Here is a 20720-nt window from a genome sequence, read left to right on the forward strand (position 1 = left end):
GTATGGTTGAGAAACTACAAGAAAGCTGGCATTTTGGAGCGAGGCCATGTTACTTTAGTATAGTTATACACACACACACACACACACACACACACACACACACACACTTTTACATGCACACCCTCTAAACCTCTTCTTTGCTTCAACAGTTGGGACTGAGCATGTGGTGCTAAAGCTAATCAGTCCACGTCTAATTGGAAGGCAGAATGAGACTGGAGAAAAAGAATTTTCCTTGTCACTTGCAAATTGTGAATGGGAACAGATGTAAGAATTAAGATTAGAGAAATAGATAGTACCTCCCAAGTTTCTTTCAATGATCAAAATCAAATGTGATGTTCATTTTCGATTTTTGGAACTTTTGTTCCAAAAAGATCTGAAAGTTACTTAAGCTGGAGCTGTATTTCTATCTGGATTTGGGCAAACTGAAAAAAAAAAATTGATGTAGCTAATCAGCTATGGCTTTGATGAAATGTATTCACACACAGACAATCACCAGGCCCCATCCTGGAAGCCAATCATTTCAGAACATGTTTTTTCAAGATGTCAGTTTGTTTTAATAGTAGGTTGTTATACCCAAACTACCATATTCTTGGCTTTCTTTCTTTTTGCTCTCTTTCTTCTTTTTTGTTTGCAAAAAAGCAGTAACTTAAACCATAGGGAAAAAAAATCACATAACTGCTTTTCACCATTTAAAAGAAAACCTCTCCATTTACATGTATTTTGAACTAAAATCTCTTAAAACGTGAAGATTTCATGAGACTAAAAAAAAAATCTTAAAAAAAATAGAATCTGTTAGAATCTCACGTTGTCATTCTTATGTTCCTGCAGTTAAAGACGATGTCATTATTTCCATTATACTTACCTCTTAATTTTCAGAGCTTATTAGCCCTGCTGTAAAAACTTGTTCCAGTTGAAATTTGGCAAGCTGACAAGGCTGCATGCCAGAAGTAATTTACTATCCAGTATGGTTTGCGAAGTAAAAGAAGCTATAAATAATAGAAAAAGAAATGAAAAGTTACTGGTTCCAAATATTTTAATGTGTGTAATGTGTGTCACCTCAAACTTTTCAGCTTTTGTTGTTGGCAATGGGAGATAACATGAAAGGTTTGAAAAGTACAGATGCTTTGCATTCCCATCAAACTGAGGGCTCTGATGTTCTTAGGCATCAAAGACCAGTCTGTGTCTATCACTGCTGCTCTGACTTTGAAGTATACCAGGGCTCTCTGTGTGGGAGAAGCAGGCAGGGGACTTCGAACAAGGCAGGGGGATGGGATTCCAGGTGCTTTACCACTCATTATTGCTGAAATTAGGTATCTCCCTTTATCAAATAACAATAATAGTGGGGGAAAAAAAAAGAGAAGCATTTCTTTCTCGGCTGTTTTTTAACCACTGAGCTGTCTGTGAACTTAATCTTCAGATGTGACCATGTGAATATTCCAAGGAAAAGTTCAAGTTTACTTTGAAGTTTATGTTTAAGTACTTTGAAGGCTAGAATGAAGTTTTAACTTGGTTTGCAAACATCTGGTTAGTGTTCCTCTGGCAGACTCCTTAAGAGATTTTCTCAGAGCCAGGTGTGGTGGCATGCGCCTGTAATCCCAGTGGCTCTGGAGGCTGAGACAGGAGGATCAAAGCCAGCCTCAGTGAGACTCTATCTCTAGGTAAAATACAAAATAGGGCTGGGGAGGTGGCTCAGTAAGTGCCCCTGATTCAATTCTTGGTACCAAAGAAAAAATTTTTTTAAAAAAGAGAGATTTTCTCAGGACCCTAACTGAGAGCCCTCTGCAGTTTTTCTACTGGTTCATCACATCAGAATGGGGGCCAAGTGTTCCTCTAAACCTTAGGATGATAGGATCCAACATTCTGGGATTAATCTTACCTGACAATCTGGGGGAAAAAATCATACGAATTTATTTTAAAACAAATACTAATATATTGTGGGTTAGAGCACCAAATTCATGTGAACTCTTTTAGAGAGGGGAAGTACTGCTCATTTATTGCAATATTTCTGACTTTGCCACACACATAAGAATAATAAATTGGAGCTCTTGAAGAGAATGATATATTTAGAGTCTGGTAGTTAACTTTTACTTCTTATTAAGGTATGACTTTCATAAAATGTACAAATCCTAAGTGTATACCTCAGTGGGTAGATTTTTACACATGTATACATCCATGTGATGGTCACCTAGATCAAGTACACACCATCTCCAGATGCAGAAAGCTTCCCAGCGCTCCCTCCTGGTCAGGACTACCTTACTAATCTGACATCTTTGCTGAATTTTAAAGATAAAATATAAGACTCAAACAAACAAACAAATAAATTTTCTGAGGGACATCCTAGATTCGGGTGCACTGGATATTGTGCAAATGGTTTCCTCTGCTGTCTTGGGCTTTCTCTAGCAGGTGTTTTTTCGTTTTTTTTTTTTTTTTTTTTTTTTTTTTTGAGTGCTGAGGATGGAACCCAGGTCGTAGAGCACACTAAGAACTCTCTACCACTGACCTAGACCAGCAGCCCTTAGTAGGTACTTCTTACTTCTTCATGAGCTCCTTTTGTTGATATTTTAAAATATCTGTGTAATGTGATTAGGAGGGTTAAAAAATAAAGAACTTAGAGCACATAGTAACTAGGCATATAGTAAGCCCTTGAGAAGTGGTAACTATTATTATGAGATGAAGAAGTGAAAAGGAGGTTTGCTATTTTCATTATAATTCTTAGAGCAATATAAACATAAAAGCTAAATTTCAAATAAGGGAGGTGAGTATTTATAGTTAGGTTGGCTTAAAAATCATAGTTAGCCAAGTGCAGTGGCCCACACCTGTAATTCCAGTTACTCAAGAGGCTGAGGCAGGAGAATTGCAAGTTAAAGGCCAGTCTCCAAGAGTTAAGTCAGCCTGTCTCAAAATAAAAAATAAGGACTGGGGATGTATGTAGTTCAGTGCTAAGTTGCCCAATACCTTAAACAAAACAAAACATAGTTAACTTCTTAAGGTCGCTATCAAATTTGCCTTGAAATGAAATATTACAATTTGATAGAGCTTGCAAACTTCCTTGCACTTAAAGAAACTTTGTAAGTGCCTTTTCTTATTCTCATACATTTTTAATTTAGTAATTATTAAATGCTAGACATTGCTCTATCATTTCCAGTGAGGAAAATAGGGGGAAAATAATTTAACTTACTATGTAGTTTATCCCAACTCCTACTGTTAACACGGAACCCAGATATTTTACTATTCCAAACACATTGCATCTTGGTCTTTTTAATTTTTTTTCTTTGTAATGGGGACTGCACCCAGGGATACTTTACTGGTGAGCTACCTCCCCATCCCTTTTTATTTTTTGACAAAGTCTCCCTAAATTGTCCAGGCCAGTCTTCTTTTTTTTTTTTTTTTTAAATAAAGTCGTCAATAGACCTTTATTTTATTTATATGCAGCGCTGAGCATGGAACCCAAAGCCTCACACATGCTAGGCAAGCTTTCTACCATTGTGCTACAACTCCAGCCCTAAGGGCAGGCTTGAACTTGCAATCCTCCCCTCTCAGGGCCTCCTCAGTTGCTGGGATTACAGGTGTGAACCACCTATGGCTGGCTGCATCTTTGTTTTTTACCCGTAATTCCTTTAATTTCCCTCAAATATTAGAACTGAATTAAGAAACCCTGAAGCCCAAGCCAACCTTTGTCTCATTTCTGAGACCAGGGGGTAAAATGTGAAATGAAAAAAAGGAAGGAACCTGGTTAATTGCTAAATCTATTCCCCTTTCATTAATTCACAGAAGATCAAGGTACTAATGTGAATGTTGAAATAAACAGGTTTAGCAAGAATTCCTGCTTTTTTTTTTTTTAAATCATCTTCCAGAACTTAAAAAGAATTGAGCCATGCAGTTATTATTATTATTATTTTTTAGGTTTAGTAATTACACTAACAATATGGCTTCCAAGCTGGGTTGCCTGATGGTTTTCTTAGAAATGCTAAGTTGCTTGGGCGGTGGTGTAAGGAGGGTCTGTGTCTCAATACCAAAACCCCCTTTCCTAAAACAAATTATAGTGTCTGATCTACGCAGGGTCACGTGTTTTAAAAGATCCTGTCTACAGAGCTATTTAAATAAGACATTTCTTTCCTTTTTAATCACCCAGTCGGATTCTAACTGGCACGTGAGAACCCAGTGTAATAACTGTTATCACACTATTTTACAGTCTAGCAGAAAGCTAGGACTAAGTCTTTTGGGTGGCGGGGTCAGCCTTAGCAGCCCCTACGATTTCCTTGACTGATTTTTTTGAAATGTTTACGTCCTTTACATAATATCTTCCTCTATGAGCTTTTTAAAAAATTATTTTTCAGGACCTTGGTGTTGGGAAGTAGGGCCATGGGATGGGAGCACGTTAAAACCAGACAATATCCTGCACCCGCGGGGCTGTCGCCAGGTAAATCATCCAGACCCGGAGGCGCTTTTTTCAATCCCTGCCGGAGTCTGGCTGCGCGCGCATTGGGTCCCACCTCCAGCCTCGCCCCGCCCCTCCGCTTGAGTCCTGCCCAAGACCGCGGGGGTCTCTCGCTGCAATTCCACCGTAAGCCACAAGGGGGTGACAGCGGCCGCAAGAGGCGAAGGATCTTTTCCGACGGCGGAAGCGGAAGAGGCGGGACGTCGGGAGCACGTTTCGTCAGTACGTGCGGGCTCTAAGGTTGGGACTGGAGACTAGAAGGTGGGCGCTCTCTGCGCCTGTTGCCTGCTGAGTTCCTCCTGCGGGGCCGTACGGTGCAGACCTCATGGCGGAGATAATCCAGGAACGCATAGAAGATCGAATCCCGGAATTGGAACAGCTGGAGCGCGTTGGACTATTCAGTCGTGCGGAGATTAAGTGAGCCGGGTGGGAAAGGGAAGGGCTGGAGCGGGAAGAGGGGAGGTTGGGCGTGCGTATGGCCCGGACCGGGCTGGAGATGCTTTGGTTGTGTTTATTTTTCCTAACGTGGTATAAACCCAGTGCCGGGCTTTGGGGATGACCAGAATTAAATTCTTATCCTTTACGAGGTGTTCCGTCGGTCCATTTACCCACCGGGTATACTGACAGCCCTTCATGGAGAAGAGTTTTGGGGATATAAAGGTGATAAACCGGAAGGCATTTTGGATGGTGGGAGAATTTCAGGCAAATTAAACATTTCGGTTACAGTTTAAATCGGTGTGTAGAATGTACTTCTGTAGAGATGTCAGCAGAGTGCTGCAAGAGCCCGAGAGTGGAAGACTTGGCAGAGGGGGATCATTTGATTTCGTTTCCTATGCACTCCCAATCCTAGCCACAGCGCCTGACACACAGATTGGCATTCAATAATCTGTTAATTACTTCTAGCAGTTTTAGTGGTTTTCCGTGACTGTTTCTTTGGTAGACAATGACTCTGGATGCAGTCATGTGACTGGGAATCTAAAAGTATTTTTTAATGAAACAGAATATAGCATTGGGGACTCTTAGTGTTCAGTAAATGTTATTATTACTAAACGTAAATATTCTGCACACCTAGCATTAAATTTTCCTAATATACACATGTTGTACATTTAGTCCTTAATTAAGGAATGGTGACTCTTCTCCCATAGATCTGTAATAATAATAAGGCTTTTTAGATAGAGACAATACAGTTTTCTAAAAAAATTTTACACATTGAACATATAGGAATAAGAGGATTTTAGTATAGACATTTGATTATTATAAAAACCTAAGTGTGGAGGGCTAGGATGTAGCTTCTTGGCAGAATCCTTGCCTAGCATGTGTAAGCCCCTGGGTTTAATTCTGGTCTACAAGAAATAAACACCTAATAACCTTAATTTAGAGGAAAATAAGTCTTTATTAATACTATATGTAAATAGCATAAAACATTTAACATTAGTTTTGCTTGTAGGAAAATCAAATACCCTGGCAATTAATTATGATGGCTGTCCTGAAAATTTTAAAATATATCCTAATCTTAGAAATACAGAAGTAATTGTGTAAGATATTATTTGCCTGTGAAAGAAAATTGTATATGGGAATTATGTTTTGGTTAATATGTGTCTTAAATATATTCAAGGTAATTAAAAAAAAATTCTTTTAAACCTAAAGTTACTTAAGTTTTATTTTTTTGAAGTGTTGCAGTTTAAATAATTTTCTCTTCAGGGCTATCATTAAGAAGGCTTCTGATCTAGAATACAAAATACAGCGAAGAGCCCTTTTTAAGGAAGACTTTATCAATTATATTCAAGTAAGTGAATAATTTCCTTATTTTTTAATCTCCTTACAAATTTTAAGTCAATTAGAGAATGGTGAGATTAACATTAGTTTTTTGCCAAATTCCAGAATTGCAATTAGATTGATATTTTTGAACAGAATTAGAGGTGATTATTGGGAGTTGTATCATCTGCTGAGGCTTTATAGCGAAACTAAACTTTTTTCCTTCTCTTTTTCTTTCTATTGAGTTAGTAGATCAGAGACAATGTGTATCAGGATTTCAGCAAGAGATCTATCTCTTAGCAGGCAAGATAGGGATGTGAATGTGATGATAGTGGATAGCCAGAAAGTATGTCAATTTATAAAGAAGTATGCGGCAAAATTCTTTTTTTTTTTTTTTGGTACTTGGGATTGAACCTAGGGGCATTCTACCACTGACACGCACATTGCCAGCCCTTTTTATTTTTTATTTTGAGACAGGAACTTCTTCCTTCCCTCCCTCCCTTTCTTTTTTCTTTCTTGGTACCACGAATTGAACTCGGGGACACTTAACCACCTAGAGCTATATCCCAGACCTTTTTTTATTTTTTATTTTGAGACAGGGTCTTGCTGAGATGGTGAGGCTGGCTTTGAACTTGTGATCCTCCTGCCTTAGCCTCCTGAGGTATTGGGAATACAGGCATGTGCCACTGTGCCCAGTGATTACTTCCATTTTCTAAATAGGTAGAAAGTTTGAAGATAAGACATATAGGCCAAATCATTTTTTAGATGGGGGAGAATAGCTGATATGTCAGATAACAGAATCAGGATTCAGAAAGAATAAATAAGACAAAATGTTTATTTTGGTGTAATGGTGAACACCTGTGATCCCAGCTACTCAGGAGGCTGAGGCAGGAGGATCACAAGTTCAAGGCCAGCCTGGGAAATTCAGTGAGACCCTGCCTCAAAATTAAAAAGAAAAAAAAAAAAAAAAAGGGCTGGGGATGTGGCTCAAGCGGTAGCGTGCTCACCTGGCATGCGTGCGGCCCGGGTTCGATCCTCAGCACCACATACCAACAAAGGTGTTGTGTCCGCCGAGAACTAAAAAATAAATATTAAAAACTCTCTCTCTCTGTCTCTCTGTGTCTGTCTGTCTGTCTGTCTCTCTCTCTCTCTCTCCTCTCTCTTTCTCCAAAAAAAAAAAAAAAAAAAAAGACAAAGAAGTGGGGATGTAGCTCAGTGGTAGAGCACTCCTGGGTTCAATCCCCAGAACCACACACAAAAACGATGAAATGTTATAGGACTTAAAAATTTGAGATTGAAGGACTGGAGTTGTGGCTCAGAGGAAGAGCGCTAGCCTAGCATGCGTGAGGCACTGGGTTCAATTCTCCGCACCACATAAAAATAAAATAAAGATATTGTGTCCACCTAAAACTAAAAAATAAATATTAAAAAAAATTGAGATTGATTACAAAAAAATAAATAGTTGGACAAATACTACATGAGACTTAGCTGAGAATGTTGTTTTGTTTTGCAGTGGTCCTAGGGTTTGTAGTACATTGCTAATTCAGAATAAGCCATGAGGGCTGGGAATGTTGCCCAGTAGTAAGTGTATTTGTGTAGCATGCACACAAGGCCCTAGGTTTGATCATTAGTAGTGTCCCCCAAAAAAGTCAAGAGCATATTATATCAACACTATAACCGAACAAGATTGACAAAAATAGTGTGCTGGGTAAAATTGCAAAGGACATTGGCAAGTAGGCACTGAAAACATGTTGACTTGAAAGATAATGTGTTGTGCTAATCAGTCCATATCTGTAGTATTGTATTGGGCTCAAGACTACATTTTTTAAAATTATTTTTTATTTTTAAAATATTTGTTTTTTAGCTTTAGGTGGACACAATATCTTTAATTTTATTTTTATGTGGTGCTGAGGATTGAACCCAGTGCCTCACGCATGCCAGGCGAGCGCGCTACTACTTGAGCCATATCCCCAGCCTCAAGACTACATTTTAAGAATGACTCTTAAAGAGGTTGGTTCAAAGGCAACAAATTTGGAAACCTTGTTATTGGAGCAGTCATTGAAAGCACTAGAGATGCTTAAGGAGATGTGTGACAAATGATCTCACTCTTTAAATACTTGAGCTACCTGTGGATTAGTTGGATTAGTTTCAGAGAGTATAACTGAAATAAGCACAATAAAAAGTATACACACATACATATGCACCTACCTGTACATTCTTATATATATATATTTTCTTGCCTGCACACAGTTGTATAAATTTGTAGGTGACATTTGTTTTATTTTTTGGTATTGGGAATTGAACCCAGCAATACTTTACCACTGAGCTACATTCCCCCCCTTTTTAAAAAAATTTTAATTGTAGATGGATCCAATACTTTTATTTTATTTATTTTTATATTTATTTTATTTTTATTTATTTATTTTTATGAGGATTGGACCTAGTGCCTCACACATGCTAGGCAAACACTCTACCACTGAACCACAAATGCATTCCTTACCCCTTTTATTTTTTGAGACAGGGTCTTGCTATGTTGCTTAGGGCCTCCCTAAATTGCTGAGTTTTGGCCTTGAACTTGCAATCCTCCTGCTTTAGCCTCCTAAGTCACTGGGATTACAGGCATGCACCATTGTGGCTGGTACAAATGGCATTTTTATTTAATTAATTAATTAATTTATTTTAAAATTTTTTTAATATTTATTTTAGTTTTCGGTGGACATAACATCTTTGTTTGTATGTGGTGCTGAGGATCCAACTGGGCCACACGCATGTCAGGCGAACGTGCTACCGCTTGAGCCACATTCCTCAGCCCACAAATGGCATTTTTAGAAAGTTTTTTTTTTTTTTTTAAAGAGAGAGAGAGAGAGAATTTTTTTAATATTTATTTATTTTTCGGCGGACACATCTTTATTTGTATGTGGTGCTGAGGATCGAACCCAGATCCGTGCACATGCCAGGCGAGCGTGCTACCACTTGAGCCACTTCTTCAGCCTGAATTGAAAGTTTTAATGTGGGAGAAAACTTAAGTATTTTACAAAATCTATGAAAGAATGAGTTTAGGTAGGGAAAGATAAAATAGAGGAGACTATGAAAACAACTCATTTTGAGAGGAGATGTTAAAAACAATAAAATAGTCTATGCAAAAAAATATACTACAATTAATGTGAAAAGGTAAGCCACAAAGTGGGAGAAAATATTCATAAGACATATAGTAAGAATGACATATGTACATGTGAATAAGTACAAATCAAGAAAAAGTAACATGGGCTGTGGCTGTGGTTCAGCGGTAGAGCACTCGCCTAGCATGTGTGAGGTGCTGGGTTTTGATCCTCAGCACCACATAAAAATAAATAAATAGAATAAAGGTATTGTGTCCAACTACAACTAAAGAGAAAAAAAAGAGAAAGTAACAAAGGACCACAAAGAAGAGTGGGCAGATCTTGTTAACATGCAATTCCCAAAGGGAGAACATCATTTCATAGTTAAACTTAGGAAACAATGCAAGCCTCATTAGTAATCAGGTAAATAATTAAGACCAGGGCATAGTCTGCCTTATGTTCATCACAATAGTAAACATTTTAAAAATAATTGGTACAATCCCTTTTGAGTGCAGGTTTTAATGATCCATAAAATTGAAATGCATATACCTGAGATCCAGCAATTTCATTTATTCATTTATAGAGTAAATATTGAGGGGCCTGCTTTGTACATGGCACTGATCCAGTCCAGTGGTGTACAGGGAATCAGTTTAAATGGAGAAAAGTCATTGCCTCATGATTGCATGTTAGTGTTGGTAGATAGTGTATACTCTGGAGAAAAGTTCCTGTAGTCATAAGAAGATATGTACAAGGGGCTGGGGATGTGGCTCAGGCGGTAGCGCGCTCGTCTGGCAAGCGTGCGGCCCGGGTTCGATCCCCAGCACCACATACCAACAAAGATGTTGTGTCCGCCGAGAACTAAAAAATAAAATATTAAAATTTCTCTCTCTCTCTCTCCCCTCTCTCACTCTCTCTTTAAAAAAAAAAAAAAAGAAGATATGTACAAGAATATAAATAGCAGCTTTTTGTAATAGAGAAAAATTAGAAACAGATTATGGAACAGCAAGAAAAAAGGCAAATTCCACATTGAACATGGAATATTATATAACATGACATTGAATTTTGGGTTTGTACAAGGATATACCTGAAGTCATTTTGAGGTCTGGTCTCAGTGGTAGACAGCTTGGCTAACATGTACAAGGCCCTGGATTCTATCTTCACCACATGTTCATGAGCACACACACACACATAAGTCATGTTGAAAAAAAATATGGAGTGATGAATGTAGCGTGATATCACTTATAGACAGTTAAAGCATTATAGCTGGGTGCCATGGCACACGCCTGTAATCTCAGTGATTTGGGAGGCTGAGGCAAGAGAATGACAAGTTTGAGACCAGCTTGAGCAACTTAACAAGACTCTGTCTTAAAATAAAAATGGCTGGGAAATACATCATTGGTAAAATGCCTCCAAGTTCAGTTCCTAGTATCCAAAAAAAACACCATTATAATGAAGTTCAGGATCATTCTTGGAAGTGATAAACTCAGGATAGTTGCTAGTTCTGGAGAGTGAGAATGGAATCAAAGATTAGTACATAGGGGGCTTTATGTTTATTTGAAATGTTCTATTTCTTTTTTGGTACTGGGGATTTGAACCCAGGGACCCTTTACCCCTGAGCCACATCCCCAGCCCTTTTTATTTTTTATTTTGAGATAGGGTCTTACTAAGTTGCTTATGGCCTTGCTAAATTGCTGAGACTGGCTTTAAACTTGTGATCCTCCTTCCTCAGTCTCCTGAGCTGTTGGGATTATAGGTGTGCACCACTATTCCCAGTTGAAACATTTTTGAAGAGTACTTGAAGCAAATATAGGCTTTGGTGTTACTGTGTGATAGTTGCATGGGATTTTTTTGCTTGAAATATTTTTCTCAAAGTTTTTTTTCCCCCCTCTTTTGGAATTTGAATATAGTGTCTCACTCAGGCTAGGCAAGTGTTCTATCACTGAGCTATATCCCTAGCTCCAGGTAAAACAGTTATTAAATGAACTTGCAATCTTGTGAGATTCTCAGCTCTCTTCTCTAGTATAATTTTTCCAGTTGTGGCTTAGAGAGTGATTATATAGTAGTGCTTTTCTGAGATCTTTGGGATTTTTAAGTGGTATTTTAGAGGTGGTGGTTGGAGAAGCCCATTAGGCTTGTCACACCTGTTTCAGCTAGTACAACCTCTTTATCTGCTTTACTTATGAGTCAGCTCAGACTTACAAGTGTTTTTTTTTTTTTTTTGGAAGTATTGGGAATTTCCCCAGAGGTGCTAAATGGGCTACATTCCCCAGCTTTTTAAATTTTTTAAATTTTGAGACAATGTCTCTCTAAGTTGGTCTCGAACTTGTGATCCTCCCAATCTCAGCCTCCCAAGTAATTGGGATTACGGGTGGATACCACCACACCCGTGAAAATTCATTTTAATAAAGTTAAATGAATTTTCAGTGAATTATGGACATTTTATTACAAATTATTTTCATTGGTAGCAAAGTTTTTCTATTTTACATTTTCGTATTTCTTTGATATTTTATCTTTCATAATTTTAATGTATTTCCTATATTTAAAAGGTTATAATTTTTTTCTCTTTTTTTGTGTGTATGTTTTCTTTCCCAGTATGAAATTAATCTTTTGGAATTGATCCAGAGAAGAAGAACAGTAAGTTGATGATTTTTTTGAAATTGGAAAAAATACAGAATTAAGTAGTGTGGCTGCTTAGCTAGAGCTTATGTTTGGGCGACAGGTAATGTTGATAAAATTGTTTAATGTGTCTGGACTAAACTGGATATTTGTAATTATTTGCTGTCTTCACTAATACTGTTAAATGCTCAAGTAATAATGCTACTTTGTAAATGTGAGTAAACTGAGGCTTTGTTTTTTATGTCCCCTTTCAGCGCATTAAATATTCATTTAAGAAGGATGAAATTGAGCATTCTATTGTTCACCGGATACAAGGTGTCTTCCGACGTGCTTCAGCAAAGTGGAAAGTATGTGATAAATGCATCCTTGACTCTAAGAGCTTTGAAGATGTGTATTATATCTAACTGAGTTGAATATTCCAATGCATTGTTCTCCAGTCTTTACTTGGGTGTCCTTTTTTGGGGGCGAGGTACCAGGGATTGAACCCAGGGGCTCTTGGCTACTGAGCCACATCCCTAGCCCTATTTTGTATTTGATTTAGAGACAGGGTCTCTCGCTGGGTTGCTTAGCACCTTGCTTTTTGCTAAGGCTGACTTTGAACTCGCCATCCTCCTGTCTCAGCCTCCTGAGCCACTGGGATTACAGGTGTGTGCAACTGTGCCCAACTTAACTTGAGTGTCTTAATGTTTATTCTAATGATGGTATTATTATTATTATTATTATTATTATTATTATTATTATTATTATTATTTTGTGGTGCTGAGGACTGAACCCAGGGCCTTGTGCTTGTGAGACAAGCACTATCCAACTGAACTATATCCCCAGCCCTCTAATGATGGTATTACTGATGGAAGCATTCTCAGCTGGGTGCACTGGCACATGCCTATAATCCCAGTGACTCAGAGTCTAAGACAGGAGGATCACGAGTTCAAAGGCCAGCCTCAGCAATGTAGTGAGGCCCTAAGCAACTCAGTGAGACCCTGTCTCAAAATAAAACATAAAAAAGAGCTGGGGACGTGACTCAGTGGTTAAGCACCTCTGGGTTCAATTCCTGGTACCAAAAAATAGGGAAAGAAATTGATCTCTTAAACCTTCTTTTGATACTGGGGATTGAACCCAGGGTCACTTTAAGCTACATCCTTAACCCATTTTATTGATTATTTTGAGACAGGGTTTTACTAAGTTGCTGAGAGTAGCCTCAAACTTGTGGTCCCATCTCTTACCTCCTGAGTTGCTGGGGTTATAGGTATGCGCAACTGTGGGGGTCTTTATACCTTCTTGTTTTTCTTTGAGGAAGGTGCTAAAAACAGTGTTATTTGATACATTAAAAATGATAAAATTACCTGGGAGATGTTTGGATGTATTTCTTAAGTGAAGAGCATTGAAGTCGTGGAGGTGGAAGATAAATGATTAGGTACTATCTGGAGCTCAGTAACTTGATATTCTTCAAGTTCGGCCTGGGAATGGGCATGTTCATTGGAAGTACTTTGGATTCCTGGGAATGATAAACTTTGTATTTCTATACTTGAGGCCATTTCAGAACTGCATTGAACAAATTGGATGGACAACTTGTTTTGTTTTGGAGCATGATGGATGGAAGGGGAGAATCTCACTCAATATGGTTAAGAAATCCAAGACCTCAGTGAGGGAAGAGTTTCAAGGACTGAAGAATGTGCTTAATACATTGGATCTTCTGAAATTCTCCTGTTTCCAATAAAGTTAATTATCGCAAAAATGTATTATATATAAAGATCAAGGCAGCTTACTGCATTGCTTTTCTTGTAGGATGATGTTCAACTTTGGCTGTCCTATGTTGTGTTTTGTAAGAAATGGGTGAGTAAAGCAAAGTCTTGCTCCTCTTTTACTTTCTATTTGACTACCTTTTAAACTTCTTACTTATTACTGAGCTCCATATTTTCCCCAAAGGTGTAGGATTAACAAATGGGAGAAGGCTGAAGCTGTACTTCATTGTAACTCTTGTATATCTGAATGTCTATTTAATTTGCTTCCACATCAGTTGAAAAAATGATTTTTGTGCATATTCACAAAAACCTTAAAATATTATAAATTTAGAATGTGTATGTTTAGTAGTTCAAGAAGAAAATGAATGTATCTTTACTTATTGATATGTCCCTAGCAAGATCTTGCCCTATTAAATTTATAGTTGGTAAGGGTTCAGCAGATACTGTTTATAGATTAATAGTGATGATATCTCTGTGCAGGAAATAGAAAAATTTCTTCCTCTTTTTACAGGCTACCAAAGCTCAACTTAGCAAGGTATTCTCTGCCATGTTGGCTATTCATTCAAATAAGCCAGGTATGGTGAAGTCCTTCTCGTGTTCTTTTTCTGTATTTTATTTAGACTAAAGTCATTTGGAACTTACTGTGCTTGATGAACTTAAGAGAAATTATCTTGAGGACTTAAGCTTATTAGGCAATTGGCTGCAGCAATTTTTATTCCTGAAGCTGCCTCTTAGTTTATCTCTGGCTACTGTGTACTGATAGTTACTATACCAGGTGTTCTATCTGTGGACAAGAAGGATTATGTTTCTTTTTAGTTGATGGAAAATAAAATCTGTACAATCCTTTGAGGGACATTTAATTTGAAGGCAGTGAAATGTGAGGGATTTCAGTTTAAAGGGGAAAATATTAACACAGATTTTAGAATGTTGACTGGCACAGAGTAGGTACTCATGTTTTATAAGAGAAAGACTTTTCTTGTGAGTAAGGAATGGATGGTGTGTTATTCTGTACTGGAGGTGCTCCTGTACCAGTTCTCAGGGTATTACGCTCAAGCAGACATTTTGTACTGCACAATAGGCTACATTTGTCACCTACTTGCTCAGAGACAGAAGACAACTTGTGGTATTTTTTTTCAGCAAAGTGCTCTTATCAGTTTGGAGGCCCAGTCTCTGGTCCCCAAAGTGAGAGTTCATTTGTAAGGTGAAGAGACCACAGGAGTGGGTAGAAGAACTTCCTAAGTGGAAGTACTAATGATGAGATCCCAGGACGGTCCATGCTCAATTTCAGGAGTCACATGCTCAAGAAATCTCAAAGCAATGGCTCGCCACCATTTGTGGCCTTCCTACAAAGTCCATATGGATAGCAGCCAAGGGTCATTTTTTATCAGGAGCAGCCTTGCTTGGTATGATGGTTAACCTTTATTAAATCTGCAGGGAAATAGTTGGAGTAGTAACTTGGGGTTAATTTCCCATGAGGAAACACAACAAAAATCTTTTTTTAAAAATTATGTTCTATTCTAAATAGAGAAGAGTACAAAATATATTAATTTGTTGATTCTAAAATACAAACTTTTCCCCAACTTATAACACCTTTAAAATTTGTGACTTACAACAATCTTACCTTTAGAGCTTATTAAATTTGGTCATAGGCCCTTATGTATCTCACATCCAGGATGAATATATTAGCATTTACTTCTTTGCTTAGAATACTTTTTCTAATTTTGTTTATATATTTTTTTTGCGGTACTTGGGATTGAACTCAAGAGCACGCTACCATTGAGCTATAAATTTCCAGTTCTTTTTATTTTCTATTTTGAGACAAACTCTTGCAAGGTTGCCCAAGCTGGCTTCTAAATTGTAATCATTCTTCCTCAGTCTCCTGAGTAGCTGGGATTACTGGCATGTGCCACTCTATCTGGCTATTCTTTCTAACTTTAGATAGAACAACAAAACTTTGCAGTTAGAAATTCCCTCTGTCTTTGCCTTTTCCTTTTTGGTAAGATTAAAAAAATTTTTTTTTTCATTTGAGTATTCAGTTTGGAGCACTGGTAGTTTCTTGCCTAACTTGATTAATTTACTGAAATGCAAGTCTGGTGTTTTATCATTTATAGCTTTGTGGATTATGGCAGCCAAATGGGAAATGGAAGATCGCTTATCTTCTGAAAGTGCCAGGCAACTGTTTCTTCGGGCTCTGCGCTTTCATCCAGAGTGTCCAAAACTCTATCAAGAAGTAAGTGTGGGGCTGGGGATGTGGCTCAAGTGATAGCGTGTTCGCCTAGCATGCGTGAGACACTGGGTTCGATTCTCAGCACCACATTAAAATAAAAAAATAAATTAAAAAGATATTATGTCCACCTAAAACTAAAAAAAGTAAATGTTAAAAAAAAAAAAAAGTGTGCACATAGAGTGAGAGTGATGTCTCAACATGACTGATTGAGGGCAAATACTATTTAAAAAATGGTACATTTTCTGTTTCATTTTCCCTATTGTTGGGCATTTAGATTGTTCCAGTATTTGCTCTTAACCTTTGTATGTGAAAATACAAAGATTTTTTTCCTTATAATTTTTTTTTTGTACCAGGGATTGAACGAACCCAGGGATGCTTAAGCACTGAGCCATATCCCTATCCCTTTTTGTATTTTATTTAGAGACAGGGTCTCACTGAGTTGTCCAGGGCCTCCATAAATTATGAAGGCTGGCTTTGAACTCATGATCCTCCTGCCTCAGCCTCCCTAGCTGCTGGTATTATAGGCGTGTGCCCCTGTGCCCATCATTTCCTTATGATTTATTCCTAGAAGCAGAATTACGGACTTAAAAGGTTAAACATAATAATTAAAAAAAAAACCTTCATTTTAATGTCTTATAAAATTTCAAGTATTCAAAAATTGGCACAAATTTTTTAGTAGATGTTAATCATGCATTAATTTATCTTCATAGACCTATAATGATACCATGACTTTTATAGAGTTTGATATTACATATTTGTCATTGATTTTTTTTTTTTTTTTTTTTTGGTGGTACTAGAGATTGAACCCAGCAGTGCTTTACCACTGACCTTTTGTGGTTTTTATTTTGAGATAGGGTCTTGTTAAGTTGCCTAGACTGGCTTTGAATTTGCTGATTGAAGTGGACCTCAAACTTAGCATTCTCCTGCTTTATCCTCCCAAGTTGCTGGGATTATAGGCATGCACCAGTTTACCATTAATTTTGTTTTTTTTGTGTGTGTGCAGAGGATTGAACCCAGGGTCTTGTGCATGCGAGGCAAGCACTCTACCAACTGAGCTATATCCCCAGCCCATTACCATTAATTTTATTTTGAAATAATTTTAGGTTCACTAGAAGACACAAAGGTAATACAATGATGTACTGTGTACCCTTCACCTAATTCCTCCCAGTAGTTACATTTTATAAAACTATAGTACAACACCAAAACTAGGAAATTTGTCCTTTATCATTTTTTCATTTTGTTGATTTGTTTAATTCAGTTTTACTTATTGTTTTGTTTTTAAAATTTCACTTAGGGTATTCTATCTCCTGTTTGAGAAGACCGAGGAATCACATCAGACAGTGTTAGAATTTTTGCTTTATGTATCAAACTACTTAAATATTTGTGATGCTGGGGATTGAACCTGTGACCTTGCACATGCTAGGCAAGCATTTTACCATTGAGCCACATCCCCATTGCATAACCCTTATTTTTACTCTTTCCATTTTTCTGTCTTCCTAATGTTCCAGAATCCTTTTTAAGCAATAATTTCTTCTATTTTGAGAGCTTTACGTTTTTTTATGATGGGTCTTCTAACACAAATTCTTAGTTTCACTTTATCTGAGAATGTCTTTTGATCTCTTTTGCTTTTTTTGTGTGTTTGTAGTGAGGATTGAACCCAGAGGCATTCTATCACTGAGTCCTATCCCCAGTCCTTTTTATTTTTTATGTTGAGACTGGGTCTTGGTAAATTACCAAGGCTGGCTTCTAGTTTTATAATTCTTCTGCCTCCCAAGTATGAACCATTGTGTGCCCTGATTTTCCCTTTTTCCCCCTTGGTATTGGGCACTGAACCTAGAGGCACTTTACTACTGAATTATGCTATACCCCAGCATAGCCTTTTAAATTTATTTTGAGACAGAGTCTTACTAAATTGCTTAGGGCCTTGCTAGGTTGCTGAGACTGATTTTGAACTTTTATTCCTCCTGTCTCAGCCTCCCTAGTTGCTGGGATTATGGGTGTTCTCTACCATGCCTGGCTCTTTTTCCTTCTTTTTTTTTTTTTGGTACCAGGGTTTATACTCTGACATGATCAAGCACTGAGCCACATCCCCAGCCCTTTTTTACATTTTATTTAGAGACAGGGTTCTTGCTGAGTTGCTTAGAGCCTTGCTAAATTGCTGAGGCTGGCTCTGAACTCACAATCCTCTTGCCTCAGCCTACTGAGCTGCTAGGATTACAGGCATGTGCCACTTTACCCAGCTCCCTTCTTTTTTGAATTATATTTTTGCCAGATATTTCTGGGGTAACACATCTTTTCTTGTAGCATTTGAAAATATTGTGTCACTACTTCCTTTGGCTTCCTTGTTTTCTGATGAGAAATCTGCCAGCTACTCTAGGATATTTAAGCTTTGTTTAGTAGACCTCTTCTGATACTGTTCTGCTTTTTTACTTTTAGATGATTGTGGAAGTCCAGTTTGAATTCTTTTTCTCTTTTAGGTAGGATGTCATATCTCTTACTGCTTTCAAGTTTTTTCTTTGTCATTATTTTTCATAGGTTTGATTATGATGGGTTTTATCATGATTTATTTGGGTTCACCAATGGTTCTGTCAGCTTCTTGAATCTATAGGTTTATGTTTTTTGCTGAATTTGGAAAATTATGAGGCACTTTTTTCTTTTTCTTATTTGGTGCTAGGGATTGAACACAGGACTCTGTAAAGTTATAACTGATGTTGTGGGATACTGTGCTGCCAGGCAAGTGCTCAACCACTGAGCTAAACCCCCAGCACCAAGTTGTAATTTTTTAAGAAAAATTTTCAGCTTTACTCCTTTTTCTTTACTCTGCAACTCCAATGACACATACGGGATCATTTATCATTGTCTCACCAGTTTCTGAGGCCCTATTCATTGTTTTCAACCTATTTTCTCTGTTCTTCAGATTGGGTAATTTTTATAGTTATTTTCAGGATCACTGGTTCTTTCCTCTGTTTTGTTCATGTTGCTATTGAGTCCATTCACTGAGTTATTAGTTTCAGTTCTCAAATTTCTATTTGGTTCTTCTTTATGTTTTCTTTTTGTTGATACTTACTATTGTTTCGTTTGTTTCAAATGTATTTATAATTGCTCATTAAAGCATTTTTTACTGATTTTAAATCCTTGTTGGATAATTCTAACATCTATGTCATCTCTGTTGTTGATATCTTTGGATTGTCTTCATTCAAGTTGTGATATTCCTGGTTCTTTATATATATATACACACACACACACACACACAGACATACACACACAGACATACACACATACACATGCATACACATATGTTTATTTGATTTATTTATTTAAATGTGGTTCTGAGGATTGAAACCAGTGCCTCACACATGCAAGGCAAACACCCTACCAACTGAGCTACAACCCTAGCCCCCTTCCTGCTTTTTTTTTTTTTTTTTAAAGAGAAAGTGAGAGAGAGAGGGGGACAGAGAGAGAGAGAGAATTTTTAACATTTATTTATTTTTTCTTAGTTCTCGGCAGACACAACATCTTCGTTTGTATGTGGTGCTGAGGATCGAACCCGGGCCGCACGCACGCTAGTCGAGCGCGCTACCGCTTGAGCCACATCCCCAGCTCCCCCCCCCCTTTTTTAATATATTTTTAATTGTAGACAGACACAATACCTTTATTTATTTATTTATTTATTTATTTATTTTTATGTGGTGCTGAGGATTGAACCTAGTGCTTCACACATGTGAGGTGAGTGCTCTACCACTGAGCCACAACCCCAGCCCCTCCTGGTTCTTTTTATGATTGATTTTAGGCCTTTTGGTTATCTTATGAGACTCTGGGAGTTAAATTTTCTGGCTAGTAGAACTTTTTTCTTCTTCTTGGTACTAGAAATTGAACCCTGGGGCACTTAACCACTGGGCTATATCCCCAGACCTTTTCAATTTTATTTAGAGTCAGGGAGGGTCTCACTGAGTTGCTTAGCACCTTGCTTTTTTGCTGAAGCTGGCTTTGAACTCGTGATCCTCCTACCTCAGCCTCCTGAGCAGCTGGGATTACAGGCATGTGCCACTGCTCCCGGATAGAACTCTTTTGATACTGTTCTGCCTATTTACTGCTAAATAGAGGAGAGGAAGACTGAAGAGGATAGAAGTCCAAATTCCTTACTTGGCCTCTGTTGACACACTTCATATACATGGATGAAATCATAAGTAAAATTACTCACAGAAACCTTCAATATTAGATTAAAACTTATATTCTTAACTGGATTAAGGACATTGAGTGTGTTTGTTGCTTCTTTTGACAATTTAGGGCTAGACTTTATGGTTTGTTTAATTGTGAAGTGATAATCAAGGATATAAAAGCATTTTTAAAGTTTTTGATTCATACCTCTAGATTGCTTTTAGAATAGCATAAAATAATATTTTCACCTTACCTTGTCAATGTTAGCTAGTTTGTTAACAAAGGAAAATATAATACTCCTCCTAGATTTTCTCACATCTGAAAATTATGCATAAAAACAAGGTGTATTATATATCTTGGATTTAAGAAAGTATCTCTAAAGATTTTCAGGCCATTATTTCTCTTCTGTAGTACTTCAGGATGGAGCTGATGCATGCTGAGAAACTGAGGAAGGAAAAACAAGAATTTGAAAAGGCTGACATGGATATGGTGAGATCCTATTGTATTGCCACTGAGTCTGCTTAAGAGATAGAACACTTGGAATATATTTTTCTTTCTAATTTAATGTTATTATATTTTAAAACTTGAAGATGAATGAAAAGTTGGTTTAATTAAATGGGGTTAGTAATAAAAGAAATAAGATTTTCTGCTTTTTTTTTTTTTTTTTAAAGAGAGAGTGAGAGAGA

General features: G+C 37.4%; 1 protein-coding gene across 4 annotated transcripts in view; it reads left to right on the forward strand.

The window, feature by feature from the left end:
* The first annotated feature begins 4621 nt into the window (after nucleotides 1-4621).
* Utp6 (UTP6 small subunit processome component) overlaps nucleotides 4622-20720 on the forward strand; it is a 34614-nt gene continuing 18515 nt past the window's right edge. For 2 of the 4 annotated variants that reach the window (XM_040269152.2, XM_078042504.1), the window contains exons 1-8: nucleotides 4622-4855; nucleotides 6140-6224; nucleotides 11884-11925; nucleotides 12162-12254; nucleotides 13693-13740; nucleotides 14161-14224; nucleotides 15761-15879; nucleotides 20446-20523. In XM_040269152.2, the coding sequence (XP_040125086.1) occupies nucleotides 4764-4855; nucleotides 6140-6224; nucleotides 11884-11925; nucleotides 12162-12254; nucleotides 13693-13740; nucleotides 14161-14224; nucleotides 15761-15879; nucleotides 20446-20523 (621 nt within the window). In that variant the 5' untranslated portion in view covers nucleotides 4622-4763. The remainder of the gene's footprint in view (nucleotides 4856-6139; nucleotides 6225-11883; nucleotides 11926-12161; nucleotides 12255-13692; nucleotides 13741-14160; nucleotides 14225-15760; nucleotides 15880-20445; nucleotides 20524-20720) is intronic. The other 2 variants (XM_005327797.5, XM_078042503.1) reach the window with 2 other exon arrangements.

The sequence above is a fragment of the Ictidomys tridecemlineatus genome, chromosome 3, assembly GCF_052094955.1.
Source record: "Ictidomys tridecemlineatus isolate mIctTri1 chromosome 3, mIctTri1.hap1, whole genome shotgun sequence".
Classification (NCBI taxonomy): domain Eukaryota; kingdom Metazoa; phylum Chordata; class Mammalia; order Rodentia; family Sciuridae; genus Ictidomys; species Ictidomys tridecemlineatus.